This window comes from Indicator indicator, chromosome 10 (assembly GCF_027791375.1).
Source record: "Indicator indicator isolate 239-I01 chromosome 10, UM_Iind_1.1, whole genome shotgun sequence".
Taxonomy (NCBI): domain Eukaryota; kingdom Metazoa; phylum Chordata; class Aves; order Piciformes; family Indicatoridae; genus Indicator; species Indicator indicator.
The window spans coordinates 36,120,702-36,142,879 of NC_072019.1; the positions used below are offsets into that span (position 1 = coordinate 36,120,702).

Below are 22,178 nucleotides of genomic sequence, written 5' to 3' on the forward strand. Positions count from 1 at the left end.
CCAGCAGTCAGGAGCACCAGGGCTCTTGGGAGGAACCCAAATTTTCTGGAGGTGCAGGTGACCACAGGACTCTGTTTTCATCCTTTCAGCTGCAAGGATTAAGGGTAGAGGTCTGGTGTGACTGAGGTCTCAGGGTCCAGCCCCTCCTGCTGAGGCTGTCTTTAGAAGGTGACCAAAACCTCCACACTCCAACATCTCCCCAGGCTCCGCAGCACCATGACCTGCCAAGCTCCAGCAGGATTTGCCCACACTTTGAGACTCCAGGAGCGCTGCTGGTAAGAAGCTCAGAGCAGTGGACACGTGGGCATGCTGCAAAGGACAAAAACACCTTCCTTCACTGCAGCTCCTGACAGTTGAAGTGTTCAGGTGAGTCCTGCAAGGAATGAGGTGGGTTAGGCAACATGAGAAGATCAAACGAACTGCTCCAGGGCACCCAGCGGACTGCCTGCAGACATCCAGAAACACTGCCTGGGAGCATCTCCATGAGCTCCATCTACACCTGCCAAGTGGAGATAGCTACAACACAGCTCTATGGTAGCCCTGAGCGTGGGCAGGAGCACGGAGAAGGTTTGTCAGGAAGATGGCTGTTTGAGGAGGGTTTGTACCTTCAGGAGCCCAGCCAGGAAGAATCAACAGGGTGATCTGCAGCCAATGGCAAACAAAGTTTTTTTCCTGAAAGCACCAGCACCAGAGGCAAAACAAATTGAAGCAGGTGTGGGAAGAGTTAGGAAGAGCAAGAATTGCATTCCCCAGCCGAATGGACAGATTGAAACAGAGGAAAACAAATTGGGAAGGGAAAAGGCTGCCTGCTGCCCAGATTGTTCAGGTGCTGGGAGGAGGTGGAGCTTGGCTTCAGGATCTGTTTCAAGGCCTGGGAGCTGTGTCTCCATCTGAGTGGCTGTGTTAGCACTCAGCCTGGGCTCAGAGTGGATTCTGGGGGGGTTGTTTCCATCCTGGACAAGGCTGGGATTGCAAGGCCTGGAGGAGCAGCATCCTACAGAAGCACCAGTCCCACCACAGCAATCACCATGAGGAGCCCAGCCAGGATACAGATGCTGATGAAGATGATGTCACTGGTGTCCTGGCTCTTGATGTCCTGGGTGACTGTCACTTCCCCCTCCTGCTGCGAGACATCCAGCAGGTTTTCCGCGTGGCTGAGCCTGGCTGGGTCTGGGCCGGTGATGAGGGTCGCAGAGGCTTCCTTCCTCTTGGGCTCACACTGCAGCTCGTACTGGTGGATGTCCTCCCGGTCGCCCACCGAGAAATCCACGTAGAGGGTGCTGACAATGACAGCTGTGTTGTTGCGCTTCTGCAAGACAAGGGCCACAGCTCAGCAGGGCTTTCTGCTGCTCCTTTCACAGAATCAGCCAGGTTGGGAGAGACCTCCAAGATCATCAAATCCAACCCATCACCCAACCCTGCCTAATCAACTAGACCATGGCACTAAGCGCCTCATCCAGGCTTTTCTTAAACACCTCCAGGGACACTGTGGTGGGTTTGGAAATTCCCCACCACCACTCAATATTAACTTTACTAGACTAGCTCAGTTTGGAAGCAAATGGAGCTATATTTACAAGCAAAACTACAATCTACAATGGAATGCAATGAATATGTACAAATATACAGTATTTACAATATTTACAGGGATTTATAATTAGCAAAACAACACAGGTACCCCCCCTGACTAAAGACCAGGGAAAGTTGCCTCCCTGCCTCCCCCTCCCTAACCTCCCTGAACAAAGGGAAGAGAGAAAGAAGCAGGTTAGGTTAATACCAAAACAAAGCAATGCAGCCAAGGTCAGCAAAAACCTCTTAGTACATCTCTCCCCAGTGAAGAAGCAAGAAGAGAGCAGAACACACTGCCACTCTGCTAAAGACTCTTTTGAGAACCAAATCTTATGAAATCTATCCATCCAATGGAATTGTTTAGAATAATCATTATTTTTCCTTCTTACACCCAATAGTGATTCATTTACATTTTCATCCTATTTTTCTGCTCCAAATCTGTAACAAACGAAAAAATAGCCTCAAACTACCACAGACGCTGACCCCAACACCTCCCTGGGCAGCCCATTCCAATGGGCAATCACTTTTTCTGTGAAGACTTCTTTCTAAGATCAAGCCCAAACTTCCCCCTGGCACAGCTTGAGACTGTGTCTTGTTCTGCTGCCAGTTGCCTGGGAAAAGAGAACAACCCCCACCTGGCTACAACCTCCTTTCAGGCAGTGTAGACAGAATCACAGAAACATTCAGGTTGAAAAAGACCCTCAGGATCACCAAGTCCAACCGAGAACCCTACTCTACAAGGTTCACCCCCAAACCCCCCAAGCATCGCATCCAAATGACCTTTAAACACATCCAGGGTTGGTGACTCAACCACCTCCCTGGGCAACACATTCCAATCCCTGAACACTCTTGCTGTGAACCCAGGATAAAAGCAAAGCAGATAACCACTACACACTATGGAACCATAACCACTACACTATGGAACCAGTAAGACAGCAGTAAGGTCTCCCCTGAGCCTCCTTTTCTCCAGGCTAAACACCCCCAGCTCCCTCAGCCTCTCCTCACAGGGCTTGTGCTCCAGACCCCTCACCAGCTTTGTTGTCCTTCTGCTACAGAACTGAAATCCCCCTCCCAACACTGACAATACCCAGGCTAGCTCAGTCTGGAAACAAATGAAGCTGTATTTACAGGCAAAACTACAATCTATGATGAAATGCAATGAGTATGCACAAATATACACTAATCACAACATTTACAAATATGTACAATCAACAGAAAAACAACAAAGCCCCTTGGGCCTCCTCGAGGGGCAGTGCTTCTTTCCCAAGGGGCCTTCCCCAAGGGGCCTCCCCCCAGCTTTTCCACAGAGAAAGCAAAGAGGGAAGAAAGCCAAGAGGCCTTGTTAGACTTAGCTTGTTAAGGTCAGTATGTGGGTGTGTGTGTTATCTTCAGCCAGAAAAGAAGCAGGCAGACTAAGAGAAGATGGACTGCGAGACTGCCCAACCTTGTTTTGAGTAGAGATTCTTAACCATTTCTATCTCTCCAATGGAAGTGATTAGAATAATCATTATTTTGCTTTCTTACACCCAAGTGTGATTTATTAACATTTTTTCACTTTCTCTGCTTGAACTTTGTGAAGAAAAATTAAAAGACACAGTCTTTAAAACCACCACACCTTCCCTAGACACATTTCACAGGGCTTGGGAGGGCAGTTGCCCATGGATCACACCAGCTTCTCCTGGGAAGATGGGAGATGGACTGGGAACTCATCTCTGCAGCAGGGGCTAACCACCTACTCAGCCTGCTCTAAAGGCAGGTTTGCCAACTGCTTACCTGGGATTCAGTGCCGCAGGTGTTGAACCTGGCGTGTATCTTGAAGTTCCCACCTACCACCTGGGCTGCACAGGAGGGGTTCCCCAGATAAATCCTGCTCCTCTCCAGCTGGGCCAGGGCCTGCACAGGGATCTGGATGTGGAAGTCTGTCCGGGTGCAGCTGACGTTCATGGGCAAAACTGTTGGGACAGAAAAGGTGAAGGTTGGTCAGGGATTTCCCCAGGCTGCAGCAATGCAGTAGCTCAGTGCAGAGCCCTTTTCAACAGTCACTGTCCCCAGCACACTGATGACACTGGCAGTAGTGGGGACAACTGGCCTCATGACTTTGCCATGCATCTCACAGGGCCTGGTGTTGCTGTTGTAGGTCTCACATGATGAGGGAGCTACGCCCACAAGGCAGAAAGCAGGATTTTAGGTATCACTATTGCGGCCCTGAACCATGCTGAGGTCAGACAGGGCTGGCTGCCCTGGGGAGAGACACCACCACACCTCTCAAGCCTTGTCCTCCTTCCCAGCTCCCTGAGCGACATCCAAGTGCCAGGAAACACTGTCATGCTGGCACTGCCATGGGCAAGGAAGGATTTACCCTGTGAGAGCAGCCACTCTTCATTGTTGCAAGTTCAGCAAAACATTTGAGTTGCTGCCCAGGATTAGATCTCAAGAGCTTTGCTGATGACTTGCTCTGGGCACAGAGCTCCCCTGCATATTACAACACCTCTGCAAGAGAGACAGTGCTGAAATGGAGCAGATGCATCTCAGAGGACCCCCACCTGCCACAAAGTGATGTAGCTGCATGGCTGCCACATGGTCCCTCAGCAAGAGTGAGGTGGGGCCCTGGCCTTGGGGTGTCCTTCCAGCTCAGGTCTTGTCCCAGGCATCATCAGTCTTATGGGTCTTATGCCCCAGGTCTTATGAGGAGCAGCTGAGTGGAGTTGTATAACCTGGAGAAAAGGAGGCTAAGGGAAGACCTTCTTGCTCTGCACAACTCCCTGAAAGGAGGTTGTAAAGAGGTGTGGGTTGGTCTCCTCTCTCAAGTAACAAGTGATAAGACAAAGACAAAATGACCTCATGTTGCACCAGGGTAGGTTTAGGTTGAAAGTTAGAAAAATTTCTTCCCCAAATGGGCTTGTCAAGCCCTGGAACAGTCTGCCCAGCAAAGTAGTGGAGCCACCGTCCCTGGTGGTGCTTAAGACATGTAGATGTGATGCTGAGGGACATGGTTTAGTGGTGGACTTGGCAGTGATGGGTTAATGGCTGGACCTCATGATCTCAATGGTCTTTTTCAGCAGAAATGATTCTATGAGCAGCCTTCCACCTCCCCTAGAATGTTATTTTTGATGGGGAGCTAGCAAACACCACTCAGGGGGAGCTGCTGTTGAGCTGCTCATGATGCTGAGAAGTGAGGCACTGAGGAATCCAGCTCCTCTCCAGCACTCTCCCTCTGGCACCATATTTGGCCCCTCTGGATGCAGAAAGCATCCATGCAAGGAAAGGAGCAGCGAGGAAAAAATGCCCCCTTCTTTAAAGTTAATCCTCACTCAGCTTGAGCCAACCACTTGGGCTGTATGAATTATTGAGTTCTTCCAGCTCCCTCTGAATCTTGGCCTCCTGAAACTGGTGAGATGCAATAAAATCAATACCCAAACCCAGTGTCCCTTTGCTTTGCTTAGTGCATTATAAAACCATTAGAAGATTCACCAAATAACTGAAGTGCATTAGATCAGGAGGAGGGGGAAATTGATTCTCTCCCCTGGCATGAAGGCTTTCATTCAGATGGCCATAAATCACACATGCCCAGCCCAAGCCATGCCCTTCCATGGACCTGAAAGGAAAATATCTGCATAGCTGAAGAGCTGTGGATAGAATCATAGAATCCTTTTGGTTGGAAGAAACCTTTAAGATCAAGCCCAACTATTAATCCAGCACTGCCAGGTCACCATTAAACCATGTTCCTCAGCACCACATCTACATGTCTTTTAAAAATCTCCAGGGATGGTGTCTCCATCCTGGGCAGCCTCTTCCAGGGCTTGACAAGCCTTTTGGTGAAGAGTTTTCTTAATCCAGCCTGATGCAGCTTAATATTTCTTAATATCCTTTGGTGCGGCTTGTCCTGTCGCTTGTCACCTGGGAGACCAACCTCCACCTCATTTCAGCCTCCTCTCAGGCAGCTGTAGAGAGTAAGAGGGTCTCCCCCAGGGTGTGGACATGGAGGCTGAAAGGAAAATACCTGCATGACTCAAGAGCTCTGGATGTGGACATGGTGGCTGAGGTGCCCCTTTGCCACCAAGGGCTCTGAAGGAAGGCAATGGTGAGGAGAGGTTGGTGGCTGCCATTGTGAGCACCACTCTGTTGGCAGGGTGCTGGTGGCTGGGTGTCTCCTTCTCTGGAGACTTTCAAGACCCAGCTGGATATGTTCCTGCGTGACCTGTGCTGCATTCTATAGTCCTGCTCTGGCAGGGGGGTTGGACTCAACGATCTTCAAAGGTCCCTTCCAGCCCCTAACATCCTATGATCCTATGTGCCATGCAGGCTGTTAATGGCAAGCAGGTGCCCAAACTGCCAGGCAAATGGAGCAGGCAGCCTCAGCTTTATGGAGGAGGCTTGGCTTCACCTCTAGCCTTTTCTCCTCCCCCCAACACACATCCAGCAGCATGCAGTGGGGTGCAGGAGCCTTGGGCAGCTGGAAGAAGTCACATTCCTCTCTGTGATGAGGCTTCCCCTGCTTTTCAGCTAGCATTCCATCTATCTGTCTGCAAGCTTCTCTGCCAGGAATGAGGTTTCTTCATGACCACACATGATGAGGCCAAGATTCCTCCCCCTGCACACTGCTGTAAACCAGTAAGAAGCAGCACAAGGACAGGGACAGACCTGCTGTGCACACCAAAGCCCTGCTAGATGTCTGGTACAACCTCTCTCCCTCTTAGGCCATGGAGGCTCAGGACAAAACTTCATCCCATCTCTTACTCCTAAGAGCTACACCCCCTCAAATTCCTTCTGCTATACTGGAAAGGAAGAACAATTTTGCTGCTGAGGGACAAAAGCTTATGTACCTGGGGCCGGGCACCCCCAGCTCCTGTGCTGCTGGTCCTGCAGCCCAGCTCTGGCTCCATCCAGCCAGCGAGGCTGCCCCTTCCTGAGGCATCCCTGACACACAGGTCAGCTCAGATGTAATTATCATGAAATATAAGGAACATCATAAATTTGCTGGCTTTGGAGGTGCAAAGGTTGGCAAATATATGAGGAAGGTTACAGACCACTCCTCCCATCAGCTGTGGATGCCCTGGCTGGGAGACAGGGCACAGCAGTGGTGGGGAGGTGGCTGGCAGGGCTGGCCGGGTAGATTTTGGAGCGCTGTGCCCTTGGGGGTATTTTTTCCTCCGTGCTGCTGCTAGTAGAGGAGAGAAGATAGTTTATATCTGTCTGCTCCATGGGGAGCAGGGAACAGGGCTTTCTTGGGCTTTGGTTCCTTGAAACGCCCCTGAGTTTTCTCTCCTTCATGCCCTGAGAGGAGCAGGAGCATGGCAGTGGCAGAGGTGCAGGGAGGAGAAACTGGAAATCATCTCCTGAATGCTAACCACGATGTGGAGCACATCTTGCACTCTGAGACAGCTAGAAATCATCCACCACCTTTTCTACAAGCCACCCCTATGGAGCCATGTGCAGACAGGTATCACAGAATCAAGCAGGTTGGAAGAGGACTCCAAGATCATCAAGTCCAACTGATCACCCAACCCTATCTAATCAACTAGACCATGGCACTAAAGTGCTTCATCCAGGCTTTTCTTAAACACCTCCAGGGACCTTGACCCCACCACCTCCCTGGGCAGCCCATTCCAATGGCCAATCTCTCTTTCTGGGAAGAACTTCTTTCTAAGATCAAGCCTAAACTGCTCGCCCTGCACAGCTTGAGACTGTGTCCTCTTGTTGTCACTGGTTACCCAGAAGAAGAGACCAAACCCCACCTGGCTTCCACCTCCCGTCAGCTAGTTGTAGACAGCAATAAGGTCTCCCCTGAGCCTCCTCTTCTCCAGGCTAAACACCCCCAGCTCCCTCAGCCTCTCCTCACAGGGCTGTGCTCCAGACCCCTCCCCAGCTTTGTTGCCCTTCTCTGGACACATTTCACAAGGGCTTGGGAGGGCAGGTGGCCACGGATTGCAGACAGTTGTAGACAGCAATAAGGTCTCCCCTGAGCCTCCTCTTCTCTAGATACCAGCACTGCACGGTCCTTCTGGCAGTGACATGGTCTCAAGCACGTCCTGATGGAAATAAAAGCACTGAGGAGCACCCAAGTGAGACTTTACCTCCCGCGTAAGCAATGGAGAAGCCTCTCTTGGCTGTGTTGCGGTCGGTGTGGAGGACCAGCAGCAGCTGGTTGCTGCGGGAGGTGAGGGGGGCCAGGCTGTCCCGCCCACACCACTGCCCCACCAGGGACCCGTTCTCGCTGCCACCCTCGAAGGCAGCCAGGTGGTCATAGTCACAGCTGCCTGTCAGGCTGCTCCGGCCCTCCAGCTCCATGTCCAAGAAGAAGACCTTGATCCGGTAGCCCGGGGGCAGCTGGATGCTCCATTGGCACCTGAGGTTGTTGGGGTAGAAGTTGGGGTATTGAGGGCTGGAGAAATTCCCTTTGATGGTGGTGAACACCTCCTGGCACTCGCCTGCTCGGAGAGAAAAGGGGCAAAAGTAAAAAACGAAGGCAGATGTGAAGTACCCTGGGTGTGGATGAGCAGGCACTTAGCTTATTGCTAAAGGATGCCCTGCCCTCCACCTCACTGCTCCCCAGCCTTGCAGCATTTGGCTGATGGACACCCATCAGTTTTGGGGGATGGCAATACCCAAGGTAGCCACAGTCCTACATGGGCAGATGAGCAAACCCCACATCCTCAGGCAATGGCATTGGCAAGGGAGAAGGGTGGCTCTTGCTCAGGAGAAAGAACCCAGGGGCTGGGAGAGCCATAAGGAAGCCATTCACATTGTGTGATGGCTTGCACTTCACATAATCATCTCTTAAGCTTTCCTCCATGAGGGACATCACCACCACCCTGGGGACCTACCCCCACGTCCTTCCCACCACCCCACCCCGTTGAGACTCCCGCACCCGAGTAGAAATGAGCCTTGAAGCCCCTGCCACCGATGTTGAAGTCTGACTTGAAGAGGACAAGGAGGTGTGGGGTGGAGGAGACGGTGCGGGGCGGCCAGCTTCTGCCACAGTAGCGTCCCAGGTGGGGGGCGGCGGCAGTGGGGCCATCGAAGAGGGCCACATAGTCAAAACTGCAGCCCTGGCCCCCCTCCACCTGGAAGTCAGTGAACACCAGGGTGAGGGGGCCAGCGCTGGGCCTCCCGATCCTCCAGTGGCACTCGGCGTCGTTGGGGTAGCTCTCAGGGTAGCGGGGGCTGGTGATCTCCCCAGACAGCCCTGTCAGCTGCCCGCCGCAGGCATCTGTCAGGAGGCAGAGACAATGAGGAAGGTGGAGGAGAGCAGGAGGAGGATGGATGCTCCACCACCACCATCCCTCCCTGCTACCTTTCCGGTAGGCAGCAGCAAAACCATGCTTGGCCACGTGGCGGTCAGAGCGGAAGACGACGGCCATGACGTGCCAGGCGGAGGAGAAGGGCGGCGGAGGGCTGTGGCCACAGAAGGTGCCCAGGAGGTTGCCTCGGTCCCGGGCAGCCCCATTGTAGACCTGGAGGTAGTCGTAGGCACAGGTGTCGTGGTACTCCAGCTCAAAGTGGCTGAAGGAGAGCAGGACGGAGGAGCCCTCGGCCACCACAATCAGCCACATGCACTCCGTCTCGTAGGGGTACAGCCCTGGGAAGTTGGGGCTGGAGAAGTTGCCAGCGGGTGCTGAGAGCACCCCTCCACATTTGATGCCTGGAGGACACAGAGATGGGTGTAATGTTCCTTTCCAACACCTAAAAGGATGAAGGCAAGGCACACAGCACTGGCTCCATCCCCCCACTGGCACTACCTAAACTACCCAGTGCCCTGCAGACCCCCACTGGGTTGGCCACCCCTTCTCCATAGAGGGCACGTGCCCTCCACCACCACCTTCTCCCACTGTTAGCCCTGAGCATCCCAACGGCATGGCTGCAGCAGAGCTCAGCTGTACCCATGAGCTTGTCCTGCCAGAAGCCCTCCATCTGTTCATTGCTGGGATAAAGAAAGTAGGGATTGGGTTTGGAAGGCTGGGTGCTTCCAGGCTCACTGGTGCCCTGACCGTCCAATCCTTCAGGTTTGTGTCTGCCCTGATGATGCTTCCTCCATATAATGGTGGTATTGGTGAACTGAAGCTGGGAGAAACAGGGGTGAAGGGCTTGATGTGCTTCACCACGAGTTCTGCAGGTAGGGATCGATTTCCTAATGAAACCTTTATCCTGAGACACTGATATAATAAAATAAGGCAGAGAGGGGGGTGGCTGCCACCTGCCCTTGGGTCTGATTAGGGTTGGGGTGAAGGGGCTGATGCAGTGGGCACATACATCATGTTTGGGAGTGACTCAGACCCCAAGTAGCCCCTGGGAGACATGTGTGGGCTCCCAGGCATGGCTGGGTGCTCGCTGCCATCAATCTGGGGCAAGTATATTGCAAATCAATAGTCAGCCAGCGTGCTGCTTTTCATCACACTGCCTGCTGTGGTGACCTCCTGGTGAGGGGGGGCTCCTCTGGGTGCAGATGGGTAAGGGGCTGGTGTTTGTGTGTTGGCACAAGCAGCAAAGCTGGCCAGACCTAAAATCACCCTGCTAACTACCAGGGGTAGGCAATGAAGAAGTATGGGGCTGGTACCACAGGAAGAATGTTACTGAAATAAACATCCCTGGGCAACAAGAGCATGGGGATAGGGGTGGGGGGTTGAGTAGCCATGGGGCAGGCAGATCAATGGGTTAAGGGCTGGGAGCCTTAGGGTGTTCCAGGAAGCCCAGATGAGTGCAGGCAGTGGGTTGAGCAGGAGCAGGCTGCTTGCCCCCCATTTTGATTTCTGCCACAGCCCTTTTATGAGAAAGGCTCTGCCCTTTTCAGGAAGGCATATTGCTCATTAGCAAGGTTACTGTGCTGGGCTGGCCCCCACTGCCCCTCACCCCACTGTGTTGTCTTCTCACTCTGCCCCATGTCCCAGGCAGCTGTTATCCCAGGCAGGGCAGGAGTGTTACATGCCCAGCAGTGCACATACGTGTGTGTGCATCTTGTGTGTAGCTACAGGAGTTACCAAACCCTTCAGCAGAGCACCTGTGCAGCAGGACAGGGCAGCCCCACCTGCAGCCTTCAGTGAAGCAGAGACTCCAGCATGCCAAGGCAGTGCCCTGCACGGCAACTGCAGACCCCAGCTCCGCTCCCCATGCCTGGCCTGAGCAAGCCCCTCTCCTTGCACAGGCTGAGAGCTGGGCCCTACTTGCACCCCAGAGCCACTGCAGCAACCACAAACAGCCCTCCCCTCCCCGGGAACAATGGGTGCCCATCTGCCCTGCAGTTCCCCCTGGGAGCTGGGCTCTTACCTCCGCTGGGAGCATCCCCGAGAGCACCGCAGAGCACAGCCAGCGCTGCCAGGCAGCCGGTCCCCCAGCACCCCATCCTCTGGCAGGCAAATCTCCCCTCACTGGCACCAGAGCATCCTTTTGGAGCTATCTGGGAGGAAAAGAATAAATAAAGAGAGAAATAAATAAAAAGCACCAGGACTTTAGAATTAATAGCAGAATGAATAATTCATCACTTGTTTGAATTAAGAGCAGCAAGGTAACTTGATCTATTCCTCCCTTCCTTCACTCAGTTTTAATGATCTGGATCAAATGTCCCAAGGATTTACACTATAGCAGATACCTTGTCAATACATTGTATTTAGGACCAATATTAATCTTACAGATAGGGTGTGCAGAGGCAGTAAGTCTGGGCTGACAGTATGCCCTTAAGGGGCAATGAAAATAATTTAGCTTGCCAGGCAAGGCAGCCAACCAGAATGGGCATTTCAGACATAGCATGGAAAAGCACCTCAGGAATTAACATGATTTATTCTGCAGCACCCACTGCACAAAGCCAACCAGTGGCAAAGGCTGGAGAAACAGGGCATGGGATTTGAACACAGCCACACCTCCAGGCAAGAGCCTGCACCGTGGGATACTCAGCCTGAGAAAGCAGCAGCTGCAAGCACTGAAAAGAGCAAATCTCACTTCCCCTGAGGAGAAGCAGAGGGCAAAACCCATTGATGGTTACAGAATCTGCCAAGGCCCTGGAGAACAACCACGTTCTTCCATGCTGCCCCACACTCCTCCTCACCCAGGCTCTTGGATGCACCCAGCTGGAGGTAACCAAGCCCTTGGTTCGGTGGGGCTGACGTGCTCCTTGTGCTGTGCTACATTACCTGGAGCAACCCCAAACCCAACAGCTGTTGGGTTCCTTTCCCCTGCCCTGGAGAAAAAAAACACTTTCCTGCTGCCATAGCCCACACCCAGCCAAACACCAAGGCAGAAAATCCCACGAGGCCTTCCCTGGTGCAAGCAACCTGCGCTAAAAAAGTCACCTTGAAAGCCACCAGTGCCTGTAAATCTCAGGCTGGGAGACAAGTTGCATTTATTAATTAAGCAAGGAGGATCGATGCCCGAGACATTTCCTGTGGATTAATGATGCACTGGGAGGAGCTGATGGCCTGAGGTGCAGCTAAGGACCATTAACGCCAACTGGTTGTGAATCCCCAGGAAATGCTCCATGCCAAGGTTGTTAAGTGCCTGCCTGTATTTCTGGGTGATAATAACAACAACATTGGTACAGGTTCTCCCCCCACTGCCCAGCCTTGCTGGAGCCATGCTGAAGGCTGCTGGGATCATTGGGGCATCCCAGACAAAAGACCTCTGTTCTGAGCCCAGCTGAGTCAGAGGACATGGAGGTGTCTGTCCTGGTGCTTTGGGCACTGTGTCACCATACAAGTAACAGGAGTTCAAACAAGAAGATGCAAGGCAGCCCTCCCTGTCCCTGAGAACTGTGCAAAGCTCTGGGAGTCAGCTGTGACATTGGCACATCTCCCCCTCGACCTCTTAGAATCACAGAATCCTAGGGGTTCACAGAATCACAGGATGTTAGGGGTTGGAAAGGGACCTTGAAAGATCATCCAGTCCAATCCCCAGCCAGAGCAGGATCACCTATACCAGATCACACAGGAACACATCCAGGTGGGGTTTGAATAACGCCAAAGAAGGAGCCTCCACAACCTCTCTGGGCAGCCTGTTCCAGTGTTCAGTCATCCTTACAGTAAGGAAGTTTTTTCTCATGTTGAGATGGAATTTCATCCATTGCCCCTTGTCCTACCACTGGGTATCATTGAAAAGAGCCTGGCTCCATCCTCTGACAGCCACCCTTCAGGAATTTACAAACATTGATCAGATCTCCTCTCAGCCTTCTCCAGACTAAACAGCCCCAGGTATCTCAGCCTTTCCTCATAACAGAGCTACTTCAGTCCCTTCATCATCCTCGTGGCTCTCTGTTGAACTCTCTCAAGCAATTCCCTGTCCCTCTTGAACTGGGGAGCCCAGAACTAGATACTCTTCCAGATGTGGTCTGACTAGGGCTGAGTGGGGGGGTGGGGGGTCATCTTAGAGACACTGAAGACCTGAATTGGCTGCTTCCCTTGGAGAGATCTGTCCCTGTGCCCCGTACAGCAAATGCAGAGCCAGCAGGAGAGGTCTGGCACCACAGCCCATGGTACAGGTGTCTCTCCTGGGGATTCCCACAGCACGTCCCTTGCTCAGCCAGGAGTGCTCAGCCCTCCCAGCCACAGTCCACTGGACCTGGGGACAACGTGCTCCCTGCTTCTCCATCACTGCACGACTGAGCAACACATTTATTCTCCAGCAACACCCACTGTCCTCCAGCCCTCCACTGCCAGCCTCAGTGCCAAGACACATCCCAGCATGGATCCAGTGCTGGGCACACCAGTACCTATGTGGCAGCTTTCCTCCATCTCTCCAGCTGCGCTCTGCATCGCAGTACCCTCAGGAGACGGGGGGCCTGGGCTGTGCAGCACAGCAGCTGTGTCCCCCTCCCAGGAGACACCATCCATCAACCACTGGCACATTCACCCTCTCCTGACCTGGGGACAGCCCTTCCCCAGCTGGGCCTGAACCCAGCAGCACAGAGCCAAGATGGAGGGTGGAGGGAGGCCAAGGGCAAGGAGAAGCAGCAGCAAAGTGGACAGAGGAGGCAGGCAGGTCCTTCTGCACAGAGGTCTAGTTGGAGGTGGCCTGGATCAGCCCAGGGTGCCATGGCTCCAGTCAGAAACACGTTGGGTGATTTCAGGGTGTGCCACATCAGGGCTGCCTCTGTTCCTCTGTGGGCAGCTTTACAAATCCTGAGTCAAAAAGGCATTTGATTCATTTAAATAGAAAGGATGTGATCAGGACTGTGAGACTTCAGAGGAGATCAAAGGTTTAAAAATGGTCCCCAGGAGAAACAAGAATTATTTAGGCAGAAAATAATGAGATAAAATTAAGAAGGTATTTAGGCTGCACATGAGGAAGAAGAAAGGAAGCAAAGTGAAGCAGAGCAGAGCTTCTCTCCCAGCACACCTCCCAGGAGGTGGCCAGAGCCCTGGGGCACCCTGCCAGCGCCTCCCTGCTCTGGCCTGGCAGCAGCCACCCACCACTGCAGGGAGCTCACACTGCCCCCAGCTCCACAGCCTGCCCAGTCATCGACAGCAGCACCACCATTTCCCTGTGGAACTGCCATCACCGAGTAATTCCTGGGCCTCCGAAGGGAAGGAAACCTCTCCTCTTCCCTCAATAAGGAAAAATACTACCCGAGAGCTTTTCCATCTCGTGTTCCTTTGCAGGAACTACACAGAAGCCTCTGAAAGGAGCTGTCGCCACGGGGGACAGGGTTGGGATGAGGGAATTCGTGTGAGAGTCAGCCTGAGACATGACAAAAGGCAGGAGGGGGAAGGGAAAGGAGGGCAGAAAATAGAGAACAAAGTGTCCACAGGCAGTTTAAAGCCCACCCCCCTCGAGTTCCTGCTTCCAAGGACATCATCTCCCCCACGGAGAACGACTCGCAGGGACCCCGGATTCCCTCCGGCGCGCCGAGCCGGCAGGCATCACCTCCTGCCGCTCCGCCGGCAGCCTGCCTTTGCAGGATTGCAACCCGCGGCACTCACAGCCTGCGCCGTCTCTCACCACCCTCCCTTTGAGCCGGGAACAAAGGCGGGAGGCTTCGCAGCAGAACGGCCCGACCAGCTGGGGAGGGCTGCACGGCGGTAGCCCATATGTGCTGAAATACGCAACCAGACTGGGGGGGCAGCGAGAGACACAGCCCCCAGCTTGCGCACAGCAAGGCGTTGCCTTCCCCAAGCCAGCGTCAAGTTCGACTTCAGGCCTTTGCAGAAAGCTTGGGGAGAGTTTTAGCAAAAATCTTAGGCAGAATAGTTAAAGCAAGGGGAACAAGAAGGAAGGTGTTCAGGGCATGTAATATTTGAGGAAACTGTTTTGTCCCTGTTCCTAGCTAGGGCCAAAGTGGGGAGAGCGAGCGGAGAAAGCAGCTCCTGGTTTTATCAGCCCCACGCTACGCAGAAGCACCTCCACTACACACGGGCTTATGGTGCCTGAAGCATGCCAGGCAGAAAGGGATCTGGGGGTACTGGTTGACAGTAGGATGTACATGAGGCAGCAGTGTGCCCAGGTGGCAAAGGCGGCCAATGGCATCCTGGCCTGCATCAGGAAGAGCGGGGCCAGCAGGAGCAGGGAAGTCATTCTGCCCTGTACTCAGCACTGGTTAGGCCACACCATGAGTCCTGTGTCCAGTTCTGGGCCACTCCATTCAAGAAAGATGTTGAGTTGCTGGAACGTGTCCAGAGAAGGGCAACAAAGCTAGGGAGGGGTCTGGAGCACAGCCCTGTGAGGAGAGGCTGAGGGAGTTGGAGGTGTTTAGCCTGGAGAAGAGGAGGCTCAGGGGAGACCTTATTGCTCTCTACAACTACCTGAAGGGAGGTTGTAGCCAGGTGTGGTTTGGTTTCTTCTCCCAGGCAACCAGTGACAGAAGAGGACATAATCTCAAGCTGTGCAGGGGGTAGTTATCCTAGAAATAAGTTCTAAGAAGTTCTCAAAAAAGTCCTTCCCAAAAAGAGAGATTGCCCATTGGAATGGGCTACCTAGAGAAGTGGTGGGGTTGACAGCCCTGGAGGCACTTAAGAAAAGCCTGGATGAGGCACTTACTGCCATCGTCTATTTGATTAGATAGGGTTGGGTGATCGGTTGGACACGATGATCTTGGAAGTCTCTTCCAACCTGCTTGATTCTGTGATGGGAGTGAAGAGCTTGCCTTGAACTGAATGTAGACAATTTCCCTGGATCTCTCTCAGCCTGGGCAATCTCAGCATGGGATGAACTGGGAATGGAATGGAAAAACACAAGGGTGTGCAGGAAGGCCAAGTTTCCAGGTGTAGTTGGTAAACATGGAGTTCTAAGAAGGTAAAGGAGTTGACAGCAGATGTCTCAGAGGAAAGGCAGCAGCATCTTGGTCTGGAAGAGGAGGAAGGGATGAAGGCACTCAGGCTGGGTGCTGTGCCAGGGCAGCTACAGGGTTGCTTCCTCCAAGCTCTGTGCTCTGTCCCCTGCCCCATGGGAGAGCACCCCAGCGAAGCTCTGTGAAGCCTTCACACCTCAGGTGGTGTTACTGTAGGCTTATGGCATCCTCCTGGGCACCTGTGAGAGGCCTGTGTGTGTCAGTGTGAGCTGAAATTCCCCCCCCGCCACTGACAATAACCAGGCTAGCTCAGTCTGGAAGCAAATGAAAGCTGTATTTACAAAGCAGAATCTACAATCTATGATGAAATGCAATGAATATGTACAGATACACAAAATTCACAACATTTACAAATATATACAATCAACAGAAAAGCACAACCGATCTCCCTTTGCTTCCCCCCAAGGGGACCCTTCCCAAAGGGGCCTCCCTCTCCCAGGTGCTTCCCCCCCAGACCCCCCTTGGACAGAAAGCAGAGTTAGTTAAAGCAGAAAGTTGTTAACTTAGCTTCCAAGGTCAGTACGTGTTATCTTCAGCCAGAAGAGAAGAAGAAGAAAACAGCAGCCAGACAGCCCAGCAACTGCCCCGACTGCAGAATGCAGAATGTGCAGAGTTTTGGGTAATAGTTCTTAAACATTTCTATCTATCCAATGGAAGTGTTTAGAACAATCAGTTATTTTGCTTTCTTACACCCAATAGTGACTTATTTACACTCTTTCACTTTCTCTGTTCTGAACTTTGCAAGGAAAAATTAGAAAGACAGTTTCAAACCATCACAGTCCACCCCTTCTAAACAATTCCATTGGCTGCTACTACCATTTATCTAATCTAAAATAATATCTACAACAATAGGTGAATAAAGACCATAGTCCATTCCAGCTATCTCAGATGTAGATGATTCAAAAGAGTCAAATCACAAGAAAAACAGCAAACAGCTTGTTTCCTCGTAGATGGAGCGAAGGAAGGAACAGGGACTCTCAGGTGACTCAGGGCTCTCAGGGTTCGTGCACTGTAGATCTCATGGACTCTCCTCTTGGGCGCGATGCTGTATCTGCGCAACACTCTGAATTTAACCTCTCTCAGCCAAAGTTAGATTTCTTTGTGGAATACACTGAACTTCACCAATTTCTTGCATTATCCAATAGGTGTGATGAGGACCTTCAGCAGAAACCACCCCTTGGACAGATTTGGCCTCTCCTGAAGGAGAAAATACCCAAACAGTTTTGCCTAACAGATTCTTTTCTCAGATAACAGGAACTCTATCACCTTCCTCCTTTCGCAACAAATCTGATTGGGCAGGTCCAGCTCGATTCACTGAACCTCTACTATTCACTAACCAGGTTGCTTGTGCTAAATGTTTCTCCCAGTTTTTCAAAGATCCAACCCCATGGCTTTGAGAGTGGTTTTCAGCAAACTGTTGTAGCGTTCGATCTTCCCTGCAGCTGGTGCATAGTAGGGAATGTGGAATATCCACTCGATGCCGTGCTCTTTGGCCCAGTTTTTTTACAAGATTGTTCTTGAAATGAGTTCTGTTGTCTGACTCAATCCTCTCTGGAGTTCCGAGTCTCCACAGGATTTGTCTTTCCAGACCAAGAATGGTGTTACATGCAGTTGCATGAGGAACTGGATAAGTTTCCAGCCATCCAGTGTTTGCCTCTACCATAGTCAGCACATACTGCTTACCAGATGGAGAATGAGGTAGAGTGATGTAGTCAATCTGCCAGGCTTCACCATACTTGTACTTGGACCATCGGTCACCGTACCACAAGGGCTTGATCCGCTTTGCCTGCTTAATAGCAGCACAAATGTCACAGTCATGGATGACTTGTGTGATAGCATCCATGGAAATGTCAATGGATCTGTCACGAGCCCATCGGTAGGTTGCATCTCTGCCTTGATGTCCTGACGAGTCATGGGCCCACCAAGCTAAGAACAGCTCACCTCAGTGTTTCCAGTCAAGATCAGGATCAGGATCAGAGTTTGTGTCCACCTGGGAAACTCTTGCAGCTAGATCTGCCTGATGGTTGTGTTGTTGTTCTTCAGTAGCTTTGCTCTTAGGAATGTGAGCATCGATGTGTCTCACTTTCACTGGGATTCTCTCAATGCGAGCAGCAATGTCTTGCCACAGATCTGCAGCCCAGATTGGCTTTCCTTTCTTCTGCCAGCCATTCTTCTTCCAGTCTTTCAGCCAACCCCACGAGGCATTGGCTACCATCCATGAGTTGGTGTAGAGATAAAGCTTTGCCCATCTCTCACGTTCAGCTACGTTAAGAGCTAGCTGGACAGCTTTTACCTCTGCAAATTGACTGGATTCTCCTTCTCCATCTCTCGCTTCTGCAACTCTGCACATTGGACTCCACACTGCAGACTTCCACCTTTGCTTGTTCCCAACAAGATGACAGGAACCGTCTGTGAACAAAGCATATCTCTTTTCATCATCAGACAGATCACTGTAAGGAGGAGCTTCCTCTGCACGAGTTTACTCTCTCCTCTGGAGGTTTAGCACAGCTTGTGCCTTCTGGCCAGTTTGTGATCACCTCCACCAAACCAGGCCTTTCGAGATTTCCCATTCGAGCTCTCTGTGTTATCAGAGCCATCCACTTAGACCAGGTAGCATCTGTTGCATGATGTGGTGAAGAACCTTTGCCTTTGAACATCCAATTCAGAACTGGCAATCTAGGAGCTAGAAGAAGTTGTGACTCAGTTCCGATCACTTCAGAAGCAGCTTTCACTCCTTCATAAGCAGCTAAAATCTCTTTCTCTGTTGGAGTGTAGCTTGCCTCTGAGCCTCTGTAGCCACGACCCCAGAAACCAAGAGGACGTCCTCGTGTCTCCCCTGGAGCTCTTTGCCATGAGCACCAGGTTGGACCATTGTCACTTGCGGCCGTGTACAGAATGTTCTTAATGTCTGGACCAGTTCAGACAGGTCCCAGACCCATCGCTTGGACTACCTCTCGCTTGATCTGGTCAAAGGCTGCTTGTTGCTCAGGACCCCATTGGAAACTGTTTCTCTTTCGAGTCACATCATATAGAGGTTTCACAATCTGACTGTATCCAGGAATGTGAAGTCTCCAAAATCCCACTATGCCTAAGAAACGCAGAGTTTCTTTCTTATTGATGGGATTTCCCATGGTGGAGACTCTGTTTATCACATCCATTGGAATGTGGCGGTGACCATCTTGCCACCGCACCCCCAGAAACTGGATTTCTCTGGCAGGTCCTTTCACCTTGTCTCGCTTCATAGCAAAACCGGCTTGCAAGAGAATGTCAATGATTTTGTTACCTTTCTCGAAGACTTCTTCAGCAGTCTCACCCCAGATGATGATGTCATCGATGAACTGAATGTGTTCTGGAGCTCCACCTTTCTCCAAAGCATCATGGATCACTGCATGGCAGATGGTTGAACTGTGAATCCACCCCTGGGGCAAACGATTGAATGTGTACTGAATGCCTCTCCAGGTGAAAGCAAACTGAGGCCTGCATTCCTCTGCTATGGGAATAGAGAAGAAAGCATTAGCAATGTCTATGGTAGCATACCATTTGGCCTGCTTGGATTCCAGCTCATACTGGAGTTCCATCATGTCTGGTACAGCTGCACTCATGGGTGGAGTTACTTCATTCAAGGCACGGAAATCAACTGTCAGACGCCACTCTCCATTCTGCTTTCTCACAGGCCAGACTGGACTGTTGAAAGGTGAATGAGTTTTGCTGATGACCCTCTGGCTCTCCAGCTGACGAATCAAGTTTTGAATGGGCACCAAAGAGTCATGGTTAGTTCTGTATTGTCTGTGATGCACAGTTTGAGAAGCAACCGGCAGCTTTATATCCTCTATCTCATGTTGTCCCACAACTGCAGATTCATCTGAAAGCTCAGGTCTAATAGACAACTTCAATTTTCCTCCATCAATTTCTACAGTTGCTATTCCAAAAGCCCATTTGTAACCCTTAGGGTCTTTAAAACGCCCTTCTCTCAGAAAGTCAATTCCCAAAATACAAGGTGCATTAGGTCCTGTTACAACAGTATTACTGTTTCTTCCACTGCTTCCCAGTTAAACTTTTATCAACCTCTATCTTAAACAACTCTTGAGATCCACCAGTGACTCCCTGAATAGTTATAGATTCTCCCCCTTGATAATTTGATGGTATTATGGTGCACTGAGCTCCTGTGTCAACCAAGGCCCTGTACTTCTGAAATTTTGAAGTGCCAGGCCACTGGATGTACACATCCCAATAGATTCTGTTATCTCCATTATCCCTTACCTCCCCCTGGCGGAAGGCAGGGCACCCCTAGTTGTGGGGATTACCTCCACATGTACAGCTGGCACAACGTCCAGCACCAGAACTAGAATCACTGTTGGAGCTATCAGAGTTGTTCTGGGAAACTGAGGAAGTGACAGCTACCCTCCCGGTATTGTTACCTCAGGATCTGCCCCTCTGCAGCTCCCGTAACCTCTTGAAAAGATCAGAAGTTGGTTGACCATCCCATCTGTTCATGTTCTCACCAAACTGATCACGCAGAGTTATCCAGATACTGCCACGTGATTGCCTCTGCTGTCTGTTTTGGTTTGACCTATTCTGGAATGGCCTTCTTGGAGCACATCTGTTTTTGACAGTTGAAACTTGTATCCATCTGGAGGAAGAGGAATCAGAATCATCCCCCTTCATCAAGTTGGATATGGAGGTTTTAAGTTCCTCCTTCAGCTCTTCCATGCAATTCTTTATTTCTCCAGACACAGTTTCAATGGCTGAAACCAAAGAAGTACGTGCGAGACTATCCTCCAATTGCCTCATTTGGTCAGTGAAATGGCCAACAGTGGGAGGCGCTCCACCATAATTTCTTGCCACAATCCTGCTTGCCAGAATAGTAGCATAATTAGGAGGAGCAAGCTTAATGAGCTTTTTGGCAAGGCCTGTTCCAACAGGAATTTCATCAGGATTCAGAGTCTTATGATCTCCATACATTATTTCTCTCACAGCAAATTCTCTCAGACGCTTGATTCCCTCATCTATTGTGGTCCAAGGCTTAGGGTTCCATGGTAAATCATCTCTGCTGGGGTACCTCAGCGAGACTGCCAATAGGAGGCGTGCCCACAGAGAAACCTTACCAATGCACTTGCCTAGGTGCCTGTCTATGCCAGTATCCTTTGAGAGCATCCCCAACTGAGAGGCCGACTTGTTGCCTACCACCAGTGCTGGGGCTCCCATAATCAAAACACCTGGCTAGCCAAGACAGGACTCATTATCTCCTCTAATGTAATCCTTCCTCACATGTCTAATTTCCTGTCTGGGTGCATTAGCTGACTGTATGTCATCCTCATCATCATCATCATCCTGAGGTCGCTGCCCCCATATTCCTATTGTAATCCTCCGTTGAATTTCCTTGAGTTCAGAGGCACTGCCAGCAGTTGCTAATTTCACTTTCTCTGTTCTGAACTTTGCAAGGAAAAATTAAAAAGACAGTTTCAAACCATCACACTGTGACAAAACCAAAGAGCTGTCTGAGAAGAGGTCCCCTTTAATGAACAACATTTAGGAGACATGAAAAGCAACCAACCATCCTCCCCAGGAGAGATAGGAGCTACAAGCCAAATGCTTTCTCACACTGTTTTAGGCCATGCTCTCTCTCTCTCCAGGCAGCATGTCAAGTGTTAAGGATGCGGCCAGGCAATGCAAGCTGTGCACAGCCTGATGAAGTCCTCAGTGGGCATCATGTATAATTCCATCTGCAGGTACGACCTTTTGTTGTACATGGTTGGAAGGGCACTTTTCAGAGGAGATTGGTACCTTCTTGTCTGCCTTCTGGTGTAACTGAGGCACAGAGAGGTTGACTCGACTTGCCTGGCATCACCCAGCAAGATGACACCACCAAAATGAACCCTGTGGACTCCAGAGTAGCGGGCCAGTGTTCTGCTGCTCCTGCAGCCAGACAGTCATCTCCTTGAGGACTGAATCTCTCCTCTGGACACCTAACAGGGCACAAGACCAGTGCAGACTATCAGGGATTGCAAAGCAAGATGTTGGCCTTCATATTACAGCACAGCTTGTGGACTTGGAAGCCTTTTAGTACCCTGAGGAGATCTCACAGTTGCATGTGAAGACTTCCACTAACATTAACCATGCTGCTCCCTGAGGTGTGGGTGACTGTAGAATCCACTTTGGAACAGTTGAACCTTAAAACATTCTCAAGAGTGAGAATCATACTGGAGACAATGCCTTGATCCCAAGGCCTGTGAATGAGTGTGTACAAGGAACTCAGCTGACCAAGATGACTGACTCTGAGCAATGTCTGCAGGGAACAGGCACATCCAAGGCTTAACCTAAGATTCCTTAGGTCAGGAATATCCTG

General features: G+C 51.2%; 1 protein-coding gene across 1 annotated transcript; it reads right to left on the reverse strand.

The window, feature by feature from the left end:
* Nucleotides 1-994: 994 nt before the first annotated feature.
* Nucleotides 995-10,903, reverse strand: CDCP2 (CUB domain containing protein 2). The gene is made up of 6 exons (XM_054384485.1): nt 10,828-10,903; nt 8,861-9,208; nt 8,435-8,776; nt 7,641-7,994; nt 3,340-3,518; nt 995-1,309 (listed from the first exon to the last, which is right to left on the reverse strand). The coding sequence occupies exons 1-6, from the start codon at nt 10,901-10,903 to the stop codon at nt 995-997; spliced, it is 1,614 nt and encodes a 537-aa protein (XP_054240460.1).
* Between the last annotated feature and the right edge of the window lie 11,275 nt (nt 10,904-22,178).